At 47.7% G+C, this 18,747-nt stretch overlaps 1 protein-coding gene across 1 annotated transcript; it reads right to left on the bottom strand.

Annotated features, from left to right (window-relative positions):
* Positions 1-2: 2 nt before the first annotated feature.
* On the bottom strand, positions 3-17,112 carry LOC128892107 (transcription factor hamlet-like). Its single transcript, XM_054152228.1, has 2 exons — positions 16,230-17,112; positions 3-1,843 (listed from the first exon to the last, which is right to left on the bottom strand). Exon 2 carries the CDS (start codon positions 1,789-1,791, stop codon positions 391-393), a length of 1,401 nt encoding a protein of 466 aa, XP_054008203.1. The 5' UTR covers positions 1,792-1,843; positions 16,230-17,112; the 3' UTR covers positions 3-390.
* Between the last annotated feature and the right edge of the window lie 1,635 nt (positions 17,113-18,747).

The raw sequence follows: 18,747 nt of genomic DNA, 5'->3' as shown, positions 1-18,747 counted from the left end.
GGTGTACATTGTAAGATACATAACAAAGCAATAAATTTATTTTTCTAGGTATTAATTGAACAAATACAATATCTAATGGCTCGAACGGAAAGTTCAACGCATGGCGCGTACGCCCCACGCGGCACGGAACGTGTTAATAGCTCGCTTCGCAACGAACAAAGGACGACTAATCGTACCTAAGTCTAATCTTACCGCCGAAGGCAGTTCAAGTGGACCTGCCTAACCGAACTATGCGTCTAGTTAATCGATAACGACGATTGGGGCCTCTCACCCCGGACTCGCCAAGGTTTGAATCCCTTGGAATCGTAGCGCGTCCCAGGGACACTTCGACCTCTGAACTAATCGCGCGTCCTTCGAGTACTCGTCGGACCCGCGATCGTGTCTTCGGGCTCAAGTGTTGTTCCCAGGCGACAGGGGTGGGGAATTGACCTCCCTTTGTTCCTCCTGAACGCTCTCCGGTCTGCTGGTGGTGCTGCTCGACCTCGAGCTGAGATTGTCCCGATCGCTGAAGTACGAAGAGTCGCCCCTCTTCTCTTCGAGCTGAAGCTGTTGCTTGTCGCTCCTGAAGTCGTCCGGTCCGTGGCCCAGGAGTCCGGAGAAATAAGGTATCCCCTGTCTTTGCGAGGTGATCTTCCCCATGAAGCTGCGGATCTCTTCGAAATAGGACTCGTCCGCCCTGGGAAGTTGGCCGTGGTACCTCGACCTGACCTCGTCCAGTATCGTCGGCCCGTCCGCGTCGTGTTTCTTCAGGTGTCTGTCCAGGTTGGTCTGTTGGCCAAAGCATCTCTCACACAAGGGACACTTGAACGGTTTCTCCTTGTTGTGGATATTCCGCACGTGACGCTGAAGGTTGCTAGAGATGCTGAAGCTCCTCTCGCAGTATTTACACTTGTATGGTTGTTCGCCCGTGTGCGTTCTCAGGTGCCGCGTCAGGTTGGCGGATCTAGGAAACACCTTGCCGCAGAACTTACACGAGTATCTGTCCTTGGGTTTTAGACCTGCTTGGACGTTGATGGAGTAGGGTGGAAGACTGGAGGAGGTTTGTTGTTGTTGTGGTTGTTGTTGCTGTTGCTGCTGCTGATGCTGCTGTTGCTGACTCGGGTGGCTCTGTTGGTGCTGTTGTTGACTCGGATGGCTTTGCTGCTGTTGACCGCTGGCAGGACTCGGTATTCTCGCCGCGGGCTGCGAAGAGGAGGAAGACGAGGTGGTCGAGGTCGTGGAGGAGAATCTGTTAGGAGGCAACGGTACCATGGTAGGCAAGGCTCTGACTTGAATCTTGGGTAGTTCCGGGACCGGTGAACCGTGATGGTGCGACCTGTACATGGCTTCGAGGACCAACGGGTGGACCGCGTGGTGTTGAGGGAACAGTACCGTGTGATAAGGAAGAGCGCTACCGAGGCTGTTCTGATTGAGCACCTCTATCTCGTTCTGATTCTCGTCTCTGAGTCTCTCCTTTTTGCGATCGACGCGTAGATCGAGCGGCTCGCACTCCAGGTCGTCCTGGTGGTGCGGCTGGGGCGGTCTGGCCGCGGGACTCATGTGGGGCTGTTGCTGGTGCTGCTGTTGATTCGAGGGACTCGAGAGGCCGCGACCGTGTCCGTGGCTCAAGTCGTAGGGCAGCTCTTCGACGTCCGGCACGCGGACGCTCAGCGGGTATATGCTGGCTTGCTTCGGGCTAATGTGGCCCGGCATTTTCCTTGGACTCGAGTCCTTCTCCCGCATGGCTGGAGGATACTTCGGGTCGTGCAGCAACGTCGGGGGCAGGGTGACGCTACCGAGATATCCGCTCATCACACCGCCTCTGTCACCCGCGTTCTTGCTCCTGCTCGTCGCTCGGGGTAACCTGGAATCGAAACAGCAGACGTTCTTTCATTTTAAACGGCTAAATTGTTCTCGATTCGCGTTAATGTCGCGAAATATACTCGTTTAAAACGTTTCGAAGATATAGTGCAATACGCCGCTGGTACTTGGAAATATCGTATCTGTTCCTATTTCGCACATGGAAAACAGATTATGCACCATTACAAAATAAAGAAAGAAACAAAACAATCATTACTTGCGGAAATTCGTAGAGGATTCTGAGCTCACACCATTTTTATAACGAATGGTACGATTAGAAATTCACTTGGAGTTTCGAGAGTTTACCAACGTCTTAGATGTAATTTCATTTTCTAATCCGACAGGATGAACCCGCGGCAAAGGAAGCGACGAACGGACGATCGGATTAGAGCCGCTGAAGAATGACGATTTGGAAACATCAGCGAAAGGATCTCCTTTCGATTCGGTTAGGCGGTGTATCCCCGTAAATCGGAGTGAGAACGAGGAGTCGAGAGAAACGGATGCTCGATGGATCAAGCGTCAACCGCGAGGTGATAAATGTTCCTTTGGCTGGAGGCGGCGGATACGGGTGATTTTAGAATCCGCAAAAAACGATTTCTCGACCTCCCGAGCTTCTCGCATTTATTACATCTCGACGCTAGATCGAACGATAATATCATCGAAACCACCGAACGCGTGGCAAGGGTATACATACTGTCAATCCAATAAGTATTCGTACCCTCTATATTTATTGAAAAAATTTGTCTAATTTAAATGAATGCTACATGTTTCAAAATAATTATGTTATTGTATATATATATATATGTGTGAAGTTTATTCATGTAAAACATGAATATTTTAAGCTGTCGATTCGAGAGTCCCTTTCTCCTGGCGCGTGCTACCAATCCCAACTTGATCAATGAATCGCGTTTCGTGCTTATGAAAGAGGTACGATCCCCGAGGAGATCTGTTTGCATAATTTTTGCGAACGCCTTCGTTCCTTTTCATTGAAACCGTCCCATCCTTGAGGCCTTTCCACGCGAAAGTCGCCTATTCTTCGATTGATTTCGCAATCAAACTGCGCCCAGAGAATTGAACTCTATCGAATAATTCAATCGCAGCGCGACAGCAATTTCGAGAAGTTACGCGAACCGTGGCGTTAACGCCCGTCTCACCGAGCATCGAAATCACCGCGTTAAGCGTTACTTATGCGCGCGTTAAAGTCTCCACCGCAGCGCGACCACCGTGCACCGCGAATATCTCCGAGCATCCCTTGATCCGAGTTCTCCTTTTTGCGATCGTATTTTGTCATCGAGGAAGCTCCGCTCGATTCGAGATCGACTGTGCGGTTCGAGCCGACGTCGTTTCACGGGAATTGATCCAGTTACCGAGGAAGCTAATTCGCAGCTGGTTGTCCGGTTCCAATGAAAGAGAAAACCGCTCGCGACGTTGACAGGAGCTCGGGGAAGGGACCGGGGCTGTGGCTCGCGGAACGGCGAGGTGGGGAGCAGAGGGGAAAAAAGAGGAACGACAGAGAAGCAAGAACCCCGTTCCAGCGTAAAAGGAGCAAAAGCAAGAAGCTCGCGACCGGCAATAGTGAAAAGCGTTAATTGCGAGTGCGGAGAATGCGAAGACGACTGGGTGGTGTCTGACTGGAATCGAAAGTATACAGAGCGTTCCAAACGCAGCGATACTATCTATCGCGATGCTCTTGACGATCTGTACGAGTCGCGCGGCTCGTTTCCCCAGTCGTTAACCGATATCGAGATAAATTCTCGAACGAGGAAACGTTTATAGCTGCTTGCTGGAACCAGTTCGATAAAATTCCAGTATTCATTGTTAAATCGCCACCGATAAGAAACAGACGCGCCGCTGTTTCTCTCTCGAAAGCGATAGACACTGTCTCATCCGTCCACGCAGATACGGTTGATTAAGTTCGATTTACATATCGTACTTTCCCTTGTTCCCGTTCGATAGCCCGATCGGTGAGGAGAAACTCGCGTGTCCTAATCAGATTTTTCCGGGAAAACAGCGCGTCGACGTAACAGCGTCCACTTTAGATAACGCGATCTAAAGCGTGCCTCGCCTAGGAATATTTTCCATCGCGAATTCGATTCGTCGTTCGTTTTAACGAACACGCAGCGGTACCCCTGGACGTCCCTTCGGATATTTCCGGTAACTTAATCGCGGAGCGGCGAGCTTCTCGGAATTTCGTTTCCCTCGAGCGAGCCCGAGACAGCGCTTTATCTCCCGAAAGGTGGAGTTTCACCGAGCGACTTCGTGAGTAATGTCCTCGGGAAACGGTAGCTGGTTCCGTGGAACGGCAGTTCAAATAAGAAGAAGGAGAGGCGGAGCACGATCCTTAAGGACTGACATCTGTTACGTGAATCAAGCCGGACCGACGTCGCTCGAGATCGGCCAAGATCCACGCTACCAGCCACGATCCAGTTTTCGGTTTCTAGAAAGTCGGGATGAGCCGGGCGTGGTTCGTCTCCCTTTCCTTCTTTTTCTCTTTCCCTTTCACCCTCCGCCTCTCGCTCCGTCGTCCTTGCCGGTATGGTTTCTCTCCCGACATTCACCTACGTGTACCATAAGTGCGCCTCCAGGGCCGTATGCTCGCTGGATGCAACGCCATATATCGCGTCTCGCATTTTCAGGAGACCGCTTCACCTTCGACGAAAATCTCGTGCAGTCCAAACATCGTCTGTGCTCTCTATTAGGTTGTCCAGAAAGTTCGTAACAATTTTTAAAAAAAATTCGAAGGCACATTTGAATTTTAATATATGTATACAGTCAGTCCCATAAATATTCGTACCTTCTACATTTGTTGAAGAAATTGTACCAAACCTGTACCATCTACCAAAAATTGACGTGAACTTTCCAGATTTTCCAGTTAAACACAAACTACATTTAATAACTTCCAAAGAGTGATTTAAATTAACATTCAGTCTCCGCCGTTGACCTTGGTTCCGGTCTTCTTTGATCGTAGATAATCACTAAACTCTCAGAGCCACTTGTGCTTTCCTGCACCGTGGTAAACACCGGTCATGTAACACGTGCGACCGATCGCCACTTGTTACTCAAATAGGCCTCGTTCCTGTTACGTGTTGTTCAACCTATCTTGTCTAGTTACTTTAGACTATAGAAAAATTCTTGTCATGCTGACTTTTACTTACTTTCTCTATGAAAAAACTTAAGAATTACCTTTCAGTCTTGGTGCCACCCTCTTCTTGAAGAATGAAAAGAGGAACAAACGGAGGTCCTCCGAATGGATCGATCCGTGTCACTTCGTGTTGCACGAGCCGCCGTGCGAAACGCGATCATTCGTGCCGATAAGGGGGCCAAGAGGTGCCAGCATTTAATTATGACGCGTGTCGCTTTAAGCGCCGTGTCGTCGGAGATAAATTGCACGGCGTGAAAATATTGCTCCACGTGTAAGAGATCGCCTTTGCGAGTTTTCAATGGAATGACATCGCGTCTTCTTTCGTTTATCGTTGCAATTCGACGCGTCCGAATGCTATAATCGGGGATTAAATATAGCGTAGTGTCGCGCCCCCCATATCCAGCAATAAGGAGTCAAAGAAGAACGCGAATCGTAAGGTGCGTGATTGGTCGTGTAGGAAAAGCGGTCGACTGTGGATCCGAGGATCGTGGCTTTTCGAATCTCCGTGCTTCATTTTTCGTTTGAACTCTTATAATGTATTTTTCATATCGTACAATTCCTATGGACTGTGTACTGTGTATAATAACGACTATTTATTCGTTTAATAAATAAAACAACGAATGTCCAGGAGTAAATTGCAAGCAAATTGGAGGATGAACAATGGTCGAGGGAAAGGAGGGTGAAAAGGTTCGGTGAAAGGTGGTAAAGCGATATAAGGTCGCTGGTATTCGTTCCTGCGCTTAATCGTTTTCGATGTATGTTACTTTCATTCGGTCTGACATGCGACACCGTTCGTTATTCATCGGGCTTCGTATTTCGTGGCGCTAGCACCGGCCAGTCTGGCAGAATTAATTTGTCGACAACATTTCGCCAAGCCGCGTACACGTAAGCGGCGTGCATCGCCGACAATCCGGCGATTATTATTTATGATTTCGCCTCCGTGACATAAAAGTTTGATGTTGTTTCCTGCGGCTGAGACGTCGCGCCCACGCACCCCTTGGCAGCCTGGAGCATTGCAGAAGCAGCTCGAACGCGTCGTGTTTCGGCAGGAAAGAAAACAAACAGAAAGGTGACGAAGGAAGAACGATATTACGAGGACCGTATCTCTTCTCTCGAAGCGCATTCCGAATTGATCCGCACAAATTTCTTTGACGTTTGGCACAAAGCAAAGAGTCGTTAAAAGTACTGATTTCTCGAAAACTTTTATAATTCTAGAGGAATTTGTAAAGTTAAACTATGGAGGCTAGAGATAAAGAGGACAAACTCATACGGAGCTCAAAACTGAAAAACTTTAACTTAAGAAGAAAATCAGAACTTAGCTGAATTAGAAATCCTGAATGATGCTTCGCTGTCTTCCTTTAACCCATTATCTGAGGTTTACAGTAGTAGCAACAAAAGTACGAAATACATAGTTTCTAGGTTCTCTCAATTGAAGACCAGTGTCTGACAGTTGACGATCCTTTTATACTATGCTTCAAAAGTAGGTTTGTGTTATTGCGTCTGTCTTTTTGAAACAAAAAATTTAATATCACTTTTTATTATCAAAATAATAACCTAGATCACGTATCATTATGTACGCATGATATATTCAATTTTGAATATGTCACACGTTTTCAAGTATTCGTTTTCCAGATGCAATTTTGAGTCAAGACATTTCTATAAGAAATCAAAGATTCACTCGCGTCGAGAAAGTGTCCGTTCCCGGTAGAAACTGACCGTCCCTGGTCAGACACGCCTGAAACTGAGATTCTGCTTCGCGGTAGGGTACTAAATCGTTGCGGTTATGCGTTTTCGAACGCATTTCACATAATTTGAATCCAAGAACTGAACGATGCGGGAAGCGAATACTCTAAACGCTCTTTACGGGCGGATGATATTTCCAAATAATGAATTTATGTTGTTTATACAATTTTCAACGATTTAATTGGATACTCGGTTGGTGTTCGCGTCTATTCCGAAGCTCGTAGCACGACGAGAGAGAAAGGATTCCTTTTTCTTTCGTTGTTTCATTTCCTTGGAAACGCATACTTGTACTTCGCGAACCTTATCGGTTGGCGCAGCGATCTCTTCTCTCCGTTCGACCCGCGTTGAATGGATTTGGAAGGTTCTCGTCTGGCTTCCGGTACTTTTACAGACGCACTGACCCTAATAAGCGTTGCCTATTAGGATCGAGGGAAAACAATGTTGTCAGCGATGACTGCAATCACGCTTCCAAGGAAGCGACGTATCATCCGTGACTCCTCTGTCCGCTCGAGACATCCTCTCGATAATAACAGTGCGTCAACCAACGACAAGAACGCCGAGACCAGGTCACGAGCTGTTACGTTCGTCATCAACGAGGACCCTTACGTTCCCCAACTCGTAAAACACGACAAAATCGATCAACCAACGCGGATCCTTTGCTTTTTATTTTCTTTGCCTCAAACATTATAATCTCAGATACATAAGCAACGATAAAGACGATAAATAATTTATCCTGAGCACTTTCTAAAACATTACATCAATATCGACAGACGATTCGTCACTGGTTCAAAGTCTGTTTTTAATTAAATCAACGAATCGAAACAATTAACTCAAAATATTTTAACTTTACGGTACGCGTGAAAGTAAGGAACAGAGATCTTCGGGAGCTCGAATTGAGAGGAACTTTTAAGTTAAGCCGAATCCAATCTCACTCGCTCGTATCGAGACCAATTTGACCCGTGGTTAAGAAGCGGGTTAACTGCGAATCGTTGGAGCGAAAACGAAATTGCGGCGGAAAGCAGTTGCCAGGTGTTTTCGGTTGGGAACTTCACCCTGGATGAATTGGAAAGCGCCGAGACCAGGAGACCGAGGGATACCAAATGAGACGAACAAGAATCCGTTGACTAAAATTTGCGGAGAATCTAGGTACGCTCACGGAGGATTGGTCGGCACGAAGAATTCTCCAACGCAACGATTCGCAGAATTTCAGACGATCCGCGTCCGAATAACGTATATTATAGTCCACGGCACGAGATAGAACATTCGGTAGTTTTCACCACGGTCTTTCTATGATTTAGATAAACGACGACTCGTTTCAGGCGTTTCCTTATGAAACTTAAATTATCGGTACGCCGTTGGAATTTCGCGTTATACTCTCACCGCTGAGCAGCCTTGAATTCCGCGTTACTGGTCGATAGAAACAAAGTGTAAAAAAAATTATGCGCGGAGGATAAAAGATATGCGAAACCAAGGAGTGCTCGAACGTGCGAACGTATGCAGAGTGATTCTGGACGCTGCGCCCCGAACATACCTATTTGCTTTAATCCAACGTAAAAGAAATATAAAATGAAAGTAATTACTAAACGTGGTTGCTCCTCGTAGAAAGATTTCGTTCGAGTTTCTGGCCGTTGGACGCTTCGCGGATGTTCGTTGCGAGAAAGTTTATCGCTGTAAAACATACTGAACGCTTTCCCGCCTCATTTTCAATGGAAGACCGACGGATTGTATTTCGCCAAATATTTCCGCCGCGCCGGAAGAAGATTATGCCATTTATAGACGTTAGATCGGGGTCTCGACAGTGCTCGGCTGAGAATCTTTCTCACGGATCGCGCAACGCGTTTAAGCCGCGTCTGGCAACAACAGTAACGGCCATTTGTCTGCAAATTACACGATAACAGGTGGAATGGGGAACAACGCGAAGAAGCAGGCGAGGAAGGAACGAGAAAAGAAAGTGACTGCTCGCGCGAGGAGGCGAAGTCGCTGAAAGGACTTCCTTCGAGACGCTCGCTCTTCGTAATTATCGCGATTACCGCGGCGGAATTTAATGAACCAACCGTGGCTCATGTCGTCGTGACCTCATCGGGAATAGATTTTACCGTGGATGGCATGTTTTGAATAACGCCAGCCTCGCGACCCCCATTGTTGCTTCCAGCCTGATAGTATCAAAGGAAAAGAACTGTTGCGTCCCTTGCTTAAGAATAACTCTATAATGCTTCATCAGAACGAATACCAGTAAACAGATCCTTTCTAAGGAAGGTTTTCAGCGAGTATTTGCAATTTTCAACAGGTGGAATCCAGGACAGTCCAAGTCCACTGTAACCATTTGCTCATTTGTCCAGGTATAAAATTCTTATGCACTTTCATACGACGTGTCCGACTCGTGTTTTTCATGTTCAACTCGAATTTCGGATCACGTGTCTCACACTTTGTTATAGGCTTTCGGACCTGGTGTCCACAATCGAGGACACAAAATTTACGGAACTATCGTTAGGGGTATGTCGTTTGTGAACATGAAGAAAGACCAGCTTTCCTCGAAAACTACACTATTAGGATTGTTTTTCTCAATTTTTTCCATACTAATTATAGGCAAAGTTAACCCTAAAAATTAATTTATGTTAGTGATTTAATAGAACATAGAATAATTCAAATCTGAAAGAGTTAAAAACCATTGATTCTCCCTATCGATTAGATTTCCAAATCTCGACGGATTTATAATCATTCCCTCTCTCTTCTTTTCCATGAAGTATTGTCAGCTCACCTCGCGACGCACGCGTTGGAACGCCGTGTTCGATGCGGTCGTTTTTTGCCATTCGTTTGAAAGTGCCGCTGGTGGACGCGTACACCGCGACATGCACTACTTTTTTTCCAACTAATAAACTTGGCGAGCGAGCGTCGAGGAAAGTTATCGGGTGTCTTGCTCGCATCGATTTCAAAATGAGTCGATAATGGAGCGGTTTCGCTTTCAGCTGTAACGAGAATTTCGCGAGATCCCTCGACGTTCTTTCGAGCGAACGGCGACAGTGGTCACGGATGCATGAGCGTCGCATAGGTGCTCTCGAATGTCACCTGTCACGATTAGAAGCCCGTAACGAGGCGAGTGAGGAAGGAAACGAGATTTCTGGATTCCTAATCGGCCCGCTGGAGTTCCACGACGAGCGAAGTCGCAAACGCGGACGGTCGACGCGGATCGATTATATAATTGAACGATTTCGAGCGATTCCGAGCGTCCGCTCGTGACCGAGATACGAAAATTACGTACGGGAGCGCACCTTCTCCGGCTCTAATAGGCGATTGTGATTTAAAAGGAGTGAAACCCGTGGCAGATGAGAAAACGAGCGACGCGACAGTGTAGAAAATGGACGACAAGGGAACGCCCGTGAGCGATGGCATGACGAGAGATCGATGACCTACTGTAATTCAATTCGACGTATTAGAAAGCGTCTTTTAATTAATGCGTCCGATATTAACCGTCACCGCGAGGAGCTGAGCGCCGGCCTCCGGATAGATTCAGTTCAATAAAGCGCTCATCATTCCCGTGATTAATTGTAATCGTTCCAACGCGACCGACTGCGAGTCGTAATCCTCGTAACACGCTTTGTTACTCGCAGTCTGCAGATCGATGAGTTACAATGCATCACAGAAGTATTATCCTCTAAACGTCGACTACGAGCGATTGGTATTCGTGTAGGAGCTTATCTTTGGACTAACTTTACATCGATCGAAGGGTTAATTAAATCTTTCATCGCACAAATCGATTAACTCCATATAAAGCAAAAAGTTGAGAAATGCGACGAAATATGAAAAGTTATGACTATACGTAGTGCTTCGACACTTGAGATTTTTAAGATTTTTCAAAAAGTTCGATTCGTGCACCGAACGCAATTGTATAGACCCAAGTGACCGGAGCGATGCGGAAGTGATCGAACGAGATCCTTCTCCGTGTAAATGAGAGCGGGAGAAAGAAATCGATCAGGGATGGCGATGGCCTGACGCGAAAGGAGGACGAACGAGAAGTGGGAAGGGATGGTTGACTAACAAACGACGATTTTGACCCGCGTTGCGTGAATATTACATGAGAAAACGGTTGAAGAGTCAACGCCGCAATGGTGATCGAGGGATGAGGAAGAAGAAACGGAGAGAATCAGGCCAGCGCAACGACTGCCCGACAACCGGCCCGAAGCGAGCATTCATGAAAATCTATTCCTGATTTCGGGGCTGATCGTTGTATATATGTATTTCTAGACGTTATTGGCTGAGGCCTGCTTGGATACACAGGATCGCCGCGTTTCCACGTAGCGACGCAAACCGTTTTACCGTTTTGTCATTCTTCTTAGCTGCTCTACTCCGTGTCGTGATGCTATTATGCGCGTTTCCTCGCTGGACGATAATCGCTCTCGGCTTCTCTCGCGGAAACTGCTCGTTCCGTGGAAACTGTAATCGGGAGCAGTCGCGTTACTTCTGTCGTTGCCGCGAGAGAACAACGCGTCGATGTTATTCTCGCACCTTTGCGAACGCCGCGGACAGCTCCCGGAAGCTCCGCAAAAACTGGAGGCCGTGCATCGGATGATCGCTTCACGGTCAGAAAAAGAGAGGATGGATACTGTTCCTGGAAGCCCGATGATTCCCAGCGAATAGGTGTTCGGCTACCTGTTCTACTTCCAAATTGCTAGGCTACCGATTAACTCGAATCGGGTCCACGTTCTCGCGTCGGTTCGAGGTCTTCGGTAGCCGATCATTTACGGAACGAACGTAAACGAGGAGATTCGAGAGAAAACTGAACCCGCGAGCGGACCATGAGAGAGACCATAACAGTCTTAATTCATGTTTCGCGCGTCTGTGTGTGTGTGTGCGTATATATTAAAGTGGTCCTTATTTTAATGATTCCTGAAATCTATGTTACGCAGACCCCAAATAGCTTGCAAATACATAGACTAAGGTTCTTACAAAATTTGAGCTCTCAATTTGACATTAGCACGTGACTTAAAATCTTTGAAAGTTTTAAATGGAAAATGCATGGACTTTTTTCAATCGGTTACTTTTTTTTCTTTAATAAGAATCTAAGTCTCTTTAGTGTCCGTTCGGACATATATACCCTCCAAACAAGGCCGTCGTCGCATGATTAATCGAACGATCCAAGGTAGGAGAGCCACCAGCGCGAATCCGAGAACGATGAAAAAGAACAAAGCGCCGATGGTGCGCTTTCTTTGAACACTTCGCAAACAGATTTGGTCGTCTTCGTGGTAATTAGCTTCGAACGATTTCTTCGTCTCAGCTTTCAATGAGAATCGCTCACGGCCGCGAATATACAGGTGGCGAACGTTTGGCAAACGTGCAATTTGGTTCAGGCGCGGGTTCCGTTTTTACAACGCCGTCGGTTGTAAATCAACTGGCGCGAAAAAATTGCATGCCCATGCTAATGTCGGACGTTTACACCGCGCTCGTAAAAATGTCACAGCGGTGCCGCCTTCCAGCCGAAATGATTCTTTGCCGAACGGCGCCGGTTTAAACCAACTTTATACATTGTCGTGTTCTCTTCTCGCATATGGTCTCGTTTGGAAGCTTACTACGTAATCCTACGGTGTAAAGAAAGTCTCGTTTGGAAGCTTGCTACGTGTAACGTAAAGCGTAAAGAAAGCCTGGCGTTTTCTCTGAAAGCATAATTGGAAGTCATCGACGTGTAGTTCGTCCTCGAGCGCGTGATCGACTAGGGGTTGCGAATTTTTTCCGAGTGGAAAGCGTGGGCGCGCGTCGGTTGTCTACGATAGGTGGAGTCTCGGCGACGGCAATGAGCTTAACAATGGCATTGCGATACTGCTCGAATTTAATTTGAAAGCAGCGAGCCCTATTGTGCACGCGTACACGCGGACGTATAAATAGACATACTCGGTGCGCGCGTGCCCACGCAGCAGCTTTATGCCACCGAAGATCCGCCGTCCCTCCTTGCCGTCGAGTCGAATTTGCATTTACAACCTCGAGCGTCTTCTAGAAAAAAGAACGCATAAATTCTCGTTAAACGTGATATTCTACCCGAGTTCAGCCGTTCCAACTTTAGTCTTCCAACTTAGCGAACAATCCGTGCTCGAGTCGTTTCCGCGAGTCGATTTCCATTTTCCTCGGATCTTGGTAATAGAAGCGCTTGGTACGGAATTCAAACGCGACCGCTCGGGAAATTTTGTCAATCAGAGCGAACCGTACGAGTGTTCCTCGAACTATGGTCCTTGGACCACGATTTGTGGATACATGGAAATGTGGAGTCGCGTTGGAAGAAAGACTAGCGTTGATCTAACGATTTAAATTTTGGTGCCACGTCCTGTTCTCGTTACTAGAGAGACACCGCGCGTTTCTCACAAATGCCTAACTTTTCTATATAAAGCATTCTCGACCGACCTCCAAACATCTCAATGTCAGATTCAGGATTCCCAAAATGGTAAGTGACTTTACAGGAACAAATCTAATTCAGTTATTCTTATTTCACTGTTATCAGGTTTTTTGAAACTTTTTATCCTGCAACACACAAAAGAATCGACTCCACACTAACTCCAAGAAGCAAATAGACTTAAAAATCAAAGAGAAAAGCGGGTTACAAAGGAATCTCCAAAGGCACCGCAGCATCATTCAAGAGAATCCAACAAACAAACAAAAATTCTCTAAACATCCCGGCATCTGTAGAAGCCTGCTAGAGTCCACTAGCAGGCTCAGGACGAAACTCTTCCTTCCTTTCCTCCCTTCTCTCGGTCTCCCTTTACAGAACAGCAACCACAAAATTAATAAAAACGGATTCGAAGAAGGAAATTTCTGGTGTCGAGGTGAACAGCGCCTCGGGTTGAAAACGCAGCGCTACTTAACGACGAGTTCCGAGCTGGCGGATGACAACATAACACGATGACAGACAGGGGACTTTAAAGACAGCGTTCGAGGACGATGTCGTCGTTCAGGAACCGTTTTATTACCGTTTGCGCCAGTGCACAGTCGAGGACATTGTTCGAACCTCTGGGAATCTCTCATGATTGTCGTGTCTTTCCATTCTCGTAATAGTGGCCGTATTCAAATAATGTCGGCACACGTTTACGCATCGCGATCGTTGGGCAATCGAGAAAAAAAGGAAAAAAAAATGGGGAAGCGACCTGGAGCCGATCGCGCAACTCTGCTCCGCTTGATACCGTCGCGTCGTGTCGCATTCGATTCAAATTAAGTCCCAGAGATCGACAGAACTTACTATTCAGATTTCCATTATCGCGAAGAAGAAAGACGATATCGACTATATCTATACGATCTCCTGAAAATTAGCACTTGGAATACTGTCGAGTTCGAGCGGTACTCTGTCCGTAGAACACACGCACCAGAAGAATGAGCATACGTCGGATCGTTTCGAGGGATTCTTGTGGGGTAATACAGGCGTTACGTATTCTGAAAATACTGTTCAAGATCTTACTATCAGGCACTCCGCATCGAAAACGTTTGAAAATCTCTCTCTTGACTCTCGTGAAAATAATAACAGATTTTCTTATCGAAAGAAAAGAAATGGCTGTAATGTACGTAACTTTGTAAGCGATAACAAGAAGCATGCTTTGTATGCTCTCAAGAAAAATACTGTAATTGTTAATAAATAATTAATACAACATTGCGTGTTTTAGGATCAATTTTCTGCCACTTACGGTAAATAACCGGTTAGATCGATTGGTGGAAAAAGATCGCGGTGAATTAGCACGCAGATAAGGGAGACAGCCGCGAGGAATCGTTAATGGCAAAATCGATCGCGTCGCGGCGGTGGCCACGGGTCGGCAAGAAAGAAAATAATGGGAGCGCGCGAAGAGGAGAACTCGAGAACGCTGATCCCATTGGTTCCGCGCGAACGTAACGGTGTTGTCGGTCTATTTCGATCGGCGTGGCCCCTACAACAAAAAATCGAGGCGCCTCGTCCAGCCGTTGGCTGCTTACCTGTTATCAATTAACTGTTAACGTTGCTGCGCCCTCGGAACCCGTAAGTGCTGCGTGCACTATCGAACACCGGGCCTGTTTCTCTATGAATAATGTATCTCGGTTCAGGGAATTCGTGGCATTTAATCATTCGATCGTTAAGAGCGGACGGACGACCGACTTTGGCAAGATTTATGCGGCATCCTCCAATATTCCTGCGAGAGCATGAGAATCTTCCGCACATCGTTTCCTTGCTCGATCGCGAACCACGTGCTCTCCTTCTGTACGCCTTACGAGGAATGTCGCGCCTTTTTGCGAGATCCCTTTTCGAAAGGGCAACATTATCAGAAGAAAGCTTTCATTGACAATTTACATTTTTTTTTAAGACCTTCATGTTTCTAAACATATCAATATTTTTTTTAGAGAAATCCACCCCTTCCTTGCTAATTTTTAGGATGCAATGTTTTAGCAACATGTATTCTAAAAATAACCGTTTCCAAGATGTTCGGATATATTAGGATAACGATGTTAGAAAATAAATTTTTTAGAGAAATCCACCCCTTTCTTGCTAATTCTTAGGATACAATTTTTTAGCAATATGTATCGTAAAAGTAACCGTTTCCAATATGTTACGTTAGGTGGAGGTCCGATCATCGCGGATGTAAACAAACAGTACCAAGTATTACAATGCTATTCGATAACGTCCAATGCAACCAACCGCAATGTTCGTCATTCCAGTCCACCACTGTTCGATACGAAAATTACCGATGAAAATGTGCTCGATACAAATAACGTCTGGCACGGGCGATCACCTTGCGCGAGGTTATCTCGCGTTTGGTCCCGCGAATGGGCGCAGTCCCTCGCCAGTCCGGAGGCGCGTAAATTTATGAACGAGGAAACGCCGGAGAATCGCGCAGGGAACATAGCTTTCGCGGTGTCTCGTTGCCCCAGCAGCGGAACGAACCGTTCGGTGATATAAGGACAAGCGTGGGCGATGCTTACTTTTCAAGCGGAGGAATCGCAAAGCGTGGCTTCGAAACTGGTTCCGAGCGAATTAGATGCCCCGGAGGTGCCGTTCCGAGTGAAACGCGTTCGTCGCTCGTGCGTTACGGAAAACGATGTATGGGTCTATTTGTCATTCTCCTTTTTATCATCGACGTTCCGCGAATCGATGGAACGTAATGTTTCCGCGAAGCGTGGATCGTTTCTAGTTTCAATTTACATTCTCCCAAGATCAGGGAGTTAATTAGTTGTCCTTTTTCGAGTATCGTATCGAGTATATCGAAAATTCTGTTTCAGGAAGACACGAGATCCCAGGTTGAAAAGGGCGACGAGTTGAAGGATGAGACCGCAGGAGTACGAACCGAGATTTCTTCGGCGGTCGGACGAGGGAGCCCCGTCGAAACGTCTCAATCAATTTCAGGTTCCCGCGTTTTCTTAGTCGTGGTCGTTCGTTCGATTCACACGGCGTGGTTCGAACGCGATCGGAGGGGCGGGCTCATAAATATTCAGAAGCACCGGTCGCTGCTGGACTCTTGCCACGGGAAGGAAGAGAACGAGGAAGAGAAGAAAAACAAATCGGTTTTACCTTATGCGTCATTCCACGACCTTGAAGCCGGGGGTAGCTGGCTGCACTTGCGGCGAACGGTTCTCACTTTCCCACCCGATACTTGGATTGTTCCTTCGCGAACTTCGTTTTACTTTTACTCCTCTCCTTCTCACGCGCAACTTCAGCGAGTTCACCACGATTCTACGAGAAACAGGGGAAGGAGCACTCTTGTTTCAACAACAGCACACTATCCTCACACTCGAGCACTCTTCCTCTTCGTTCATCGATCCTCTCGACCGTGTGTTACAGGTATCCTGATCGAAACGTCCGTTCGAACATCTCCGACGAACTTTCGTGGATCCGCGTGTGGATTCTGCTCGCGAGCGGTACCTCGTGGCGAGCACGTGTTCGAGCGACAGATCGCGACGCGCGTCCCTCGCTCTCTGCGATCTCACGCGGGAAATGTTCTTCACGCGCGGGCGCCGTTTCCGGGATCGATCGGCTCACCGAATCGACGCGACGGTATTCCTCGACTGGTTAACTCCGTTAACTGGTTTCGGATGACTAGACGGTCCTCCCTGCGCGAATCGTCGTCGACGAGAAAAACGCAGGAATCTTCAGCGATCCATCCAGGATCGGTCTTTTTGCACGCGCGACCGAGGTATCCTCGTCCACTGTTCCGCAGGAGGGAGGCGATCGTGATCCGTTTGTCCCGCGGTGCGTCCGATCGATCGCGTGTCGTGTCGACAGGACAGCGGAGTCCTGACTGCTCGTTGTTCGGGTCTGCGCGGAGAAACGGAAGGAGTCAACCACGTTGCTCAGCACCGTCCGGCGATCGTTTGGTTGCTCCTTGTCCAGGTCCTCTCTCGAGGCGTGTGATATCCCCCCCGTCGGGCTGCCTCGTGGACGAAGCGGAATATCAGCGAGCGCTCTCGAGGAGATTCGTGAGACGCGACTCGCCGCGAGTCGTGGCTCACCGAACCGCGCAGAGGTGGGGAGGAAATCTTGGCGAGGCACGGCGTGGCGCGACGACGACGGGAAGCTGTGTACCTGGTGGTGAGTAAGCCGAGTGTATGTCGGTGAGTAAAGCTGCGTCGCGCGACCGTACAGAGGGGGAGAGACGGAGCAAAGGAGAGAAACGCTGCTCGAGAGAGCGAGAAAAAGGGAAAAGTAGACCACAAGGGTAGAGGGAAAGGGAGAGGGAGTGGCAGGGAGGTGTGGGGGAGTGTGTGTACGTGCGATACGGGGGAGAGGGAGCCGCGAGTTGGTAGAACAGAGGGAAAAGATGGGAAAAAGAGCGACGAGGAGAGCGCACACAGCGAAGAGTATCGCGGACTGGGCGGGGAGACTGAACCCGTAGGTTGTGGCGGGTAGGTTGGTAAGTAGGTAGGTAGGTAGGTAGGTGAACCACGAGGAACATACACGGTGGACGTTCGTACCTGGGTGGATCGTTGGTGCGATCAAGGTAGGAAGGTGTGCGCGTCGGGATAGCGAGGAGCTCCCCTGCGTGTTAACCGTGAGAGATGTCGGGAAGGTATGTAAGTGCTCTCCTCTCTATCAGCTTCGGAGTAGCACCACGCCGGCACGCGACCTGCCCTCTCCCACCTCGTCTTTCGCCATCAGCTTCCCGCGTCACTTCTTCCTTATGCCGTAGCGGCGAGGAGCCTCTCCTTCTAACTCGGCTTGTTTCCTCTGCTAGGTTCCTCCTCGGCGTTCTCCTTCCCTCTTTTCGACCGTCGCGAAGGGAGAAACGAGAGAGCGCGATGTACAAAATATACCAATGCCGACGCTGGTGTTGGTGGCATCAGCTCCTACCTGGTGGACACCGACACACCGGAATCCTCCCACCTCCTGGTGCACACCGCGGCGAGGTGCGGAGCTGAAGGAGGAAGAAATCGAGAGGAACAGCTAGCGACGCTCGCTATCTCCTCTCTATCGTTAATCGCGCTGTAACCTCCCGGCGAGCCAATTCACCTTTGAAACTGTATCGACACCCCACCTAGTCCAATTCATCGTATCGCAAGTTTTCTTTATTTGTTCATTATTTTCATTTCATTTTCTGTATAATCGAATACCGATCGGCGACGATCGTCACGTGGTGAGATTTTCTCCCTGCTGATTAGATCAGAGAATTCGTGACTAATGCACCGAAAACAATGGCTGGTTAAACTTGATTTGGCTACGTATGCTTCTACGTAGTAGATGCTTGTACTTGATAAGGATACAAAATGAGTGACACATTCACATATTCTGTCTCTATATAGCATGAGCTCATATTTGTTATACAATATATCTCAATATATGCAACATATTTTGATTTGATATTTGAATGGAAACCTTCAAGAAACCATACACATTAAAAAATCCTTTGCTCCCACAAGTTTATCTTGTGTAATCATTAATAAAGCTTGCTGAACTTACGATGACTCCTCAGAAGAGACATCCGAGTGTAAAGGGTTAAGATTGGTAAAAGCAATTATTTTTTCCGATCGGCCCAAGCAATTACTCTTCTCCATTATCCTCGACGATCCCATCGTCATTTCTTTGGGTCCTTCGA

This window comes from Hylaeus anthracinus, unplaced genomic scaffold, assembly GCF_026225885.1.
Source record: "Hylaeus anthracinus isolate JK02 unplaced genomic scaffold, UHH_iyHylAnth1.0_haploid 12002, whole genome shotgun sequence".
In the NCBI taxonomy this organism is placed as follows: domain Eukaryota; kingdom Metazoa; phylum Arthropoda; class Insecta; order Hymenoptera; family Colletidae; genus Hylaeus; species Hylaeus anthracinus.
This window is presented reverse-complemented; position numbering and strand designations above follow the sequence as displayed.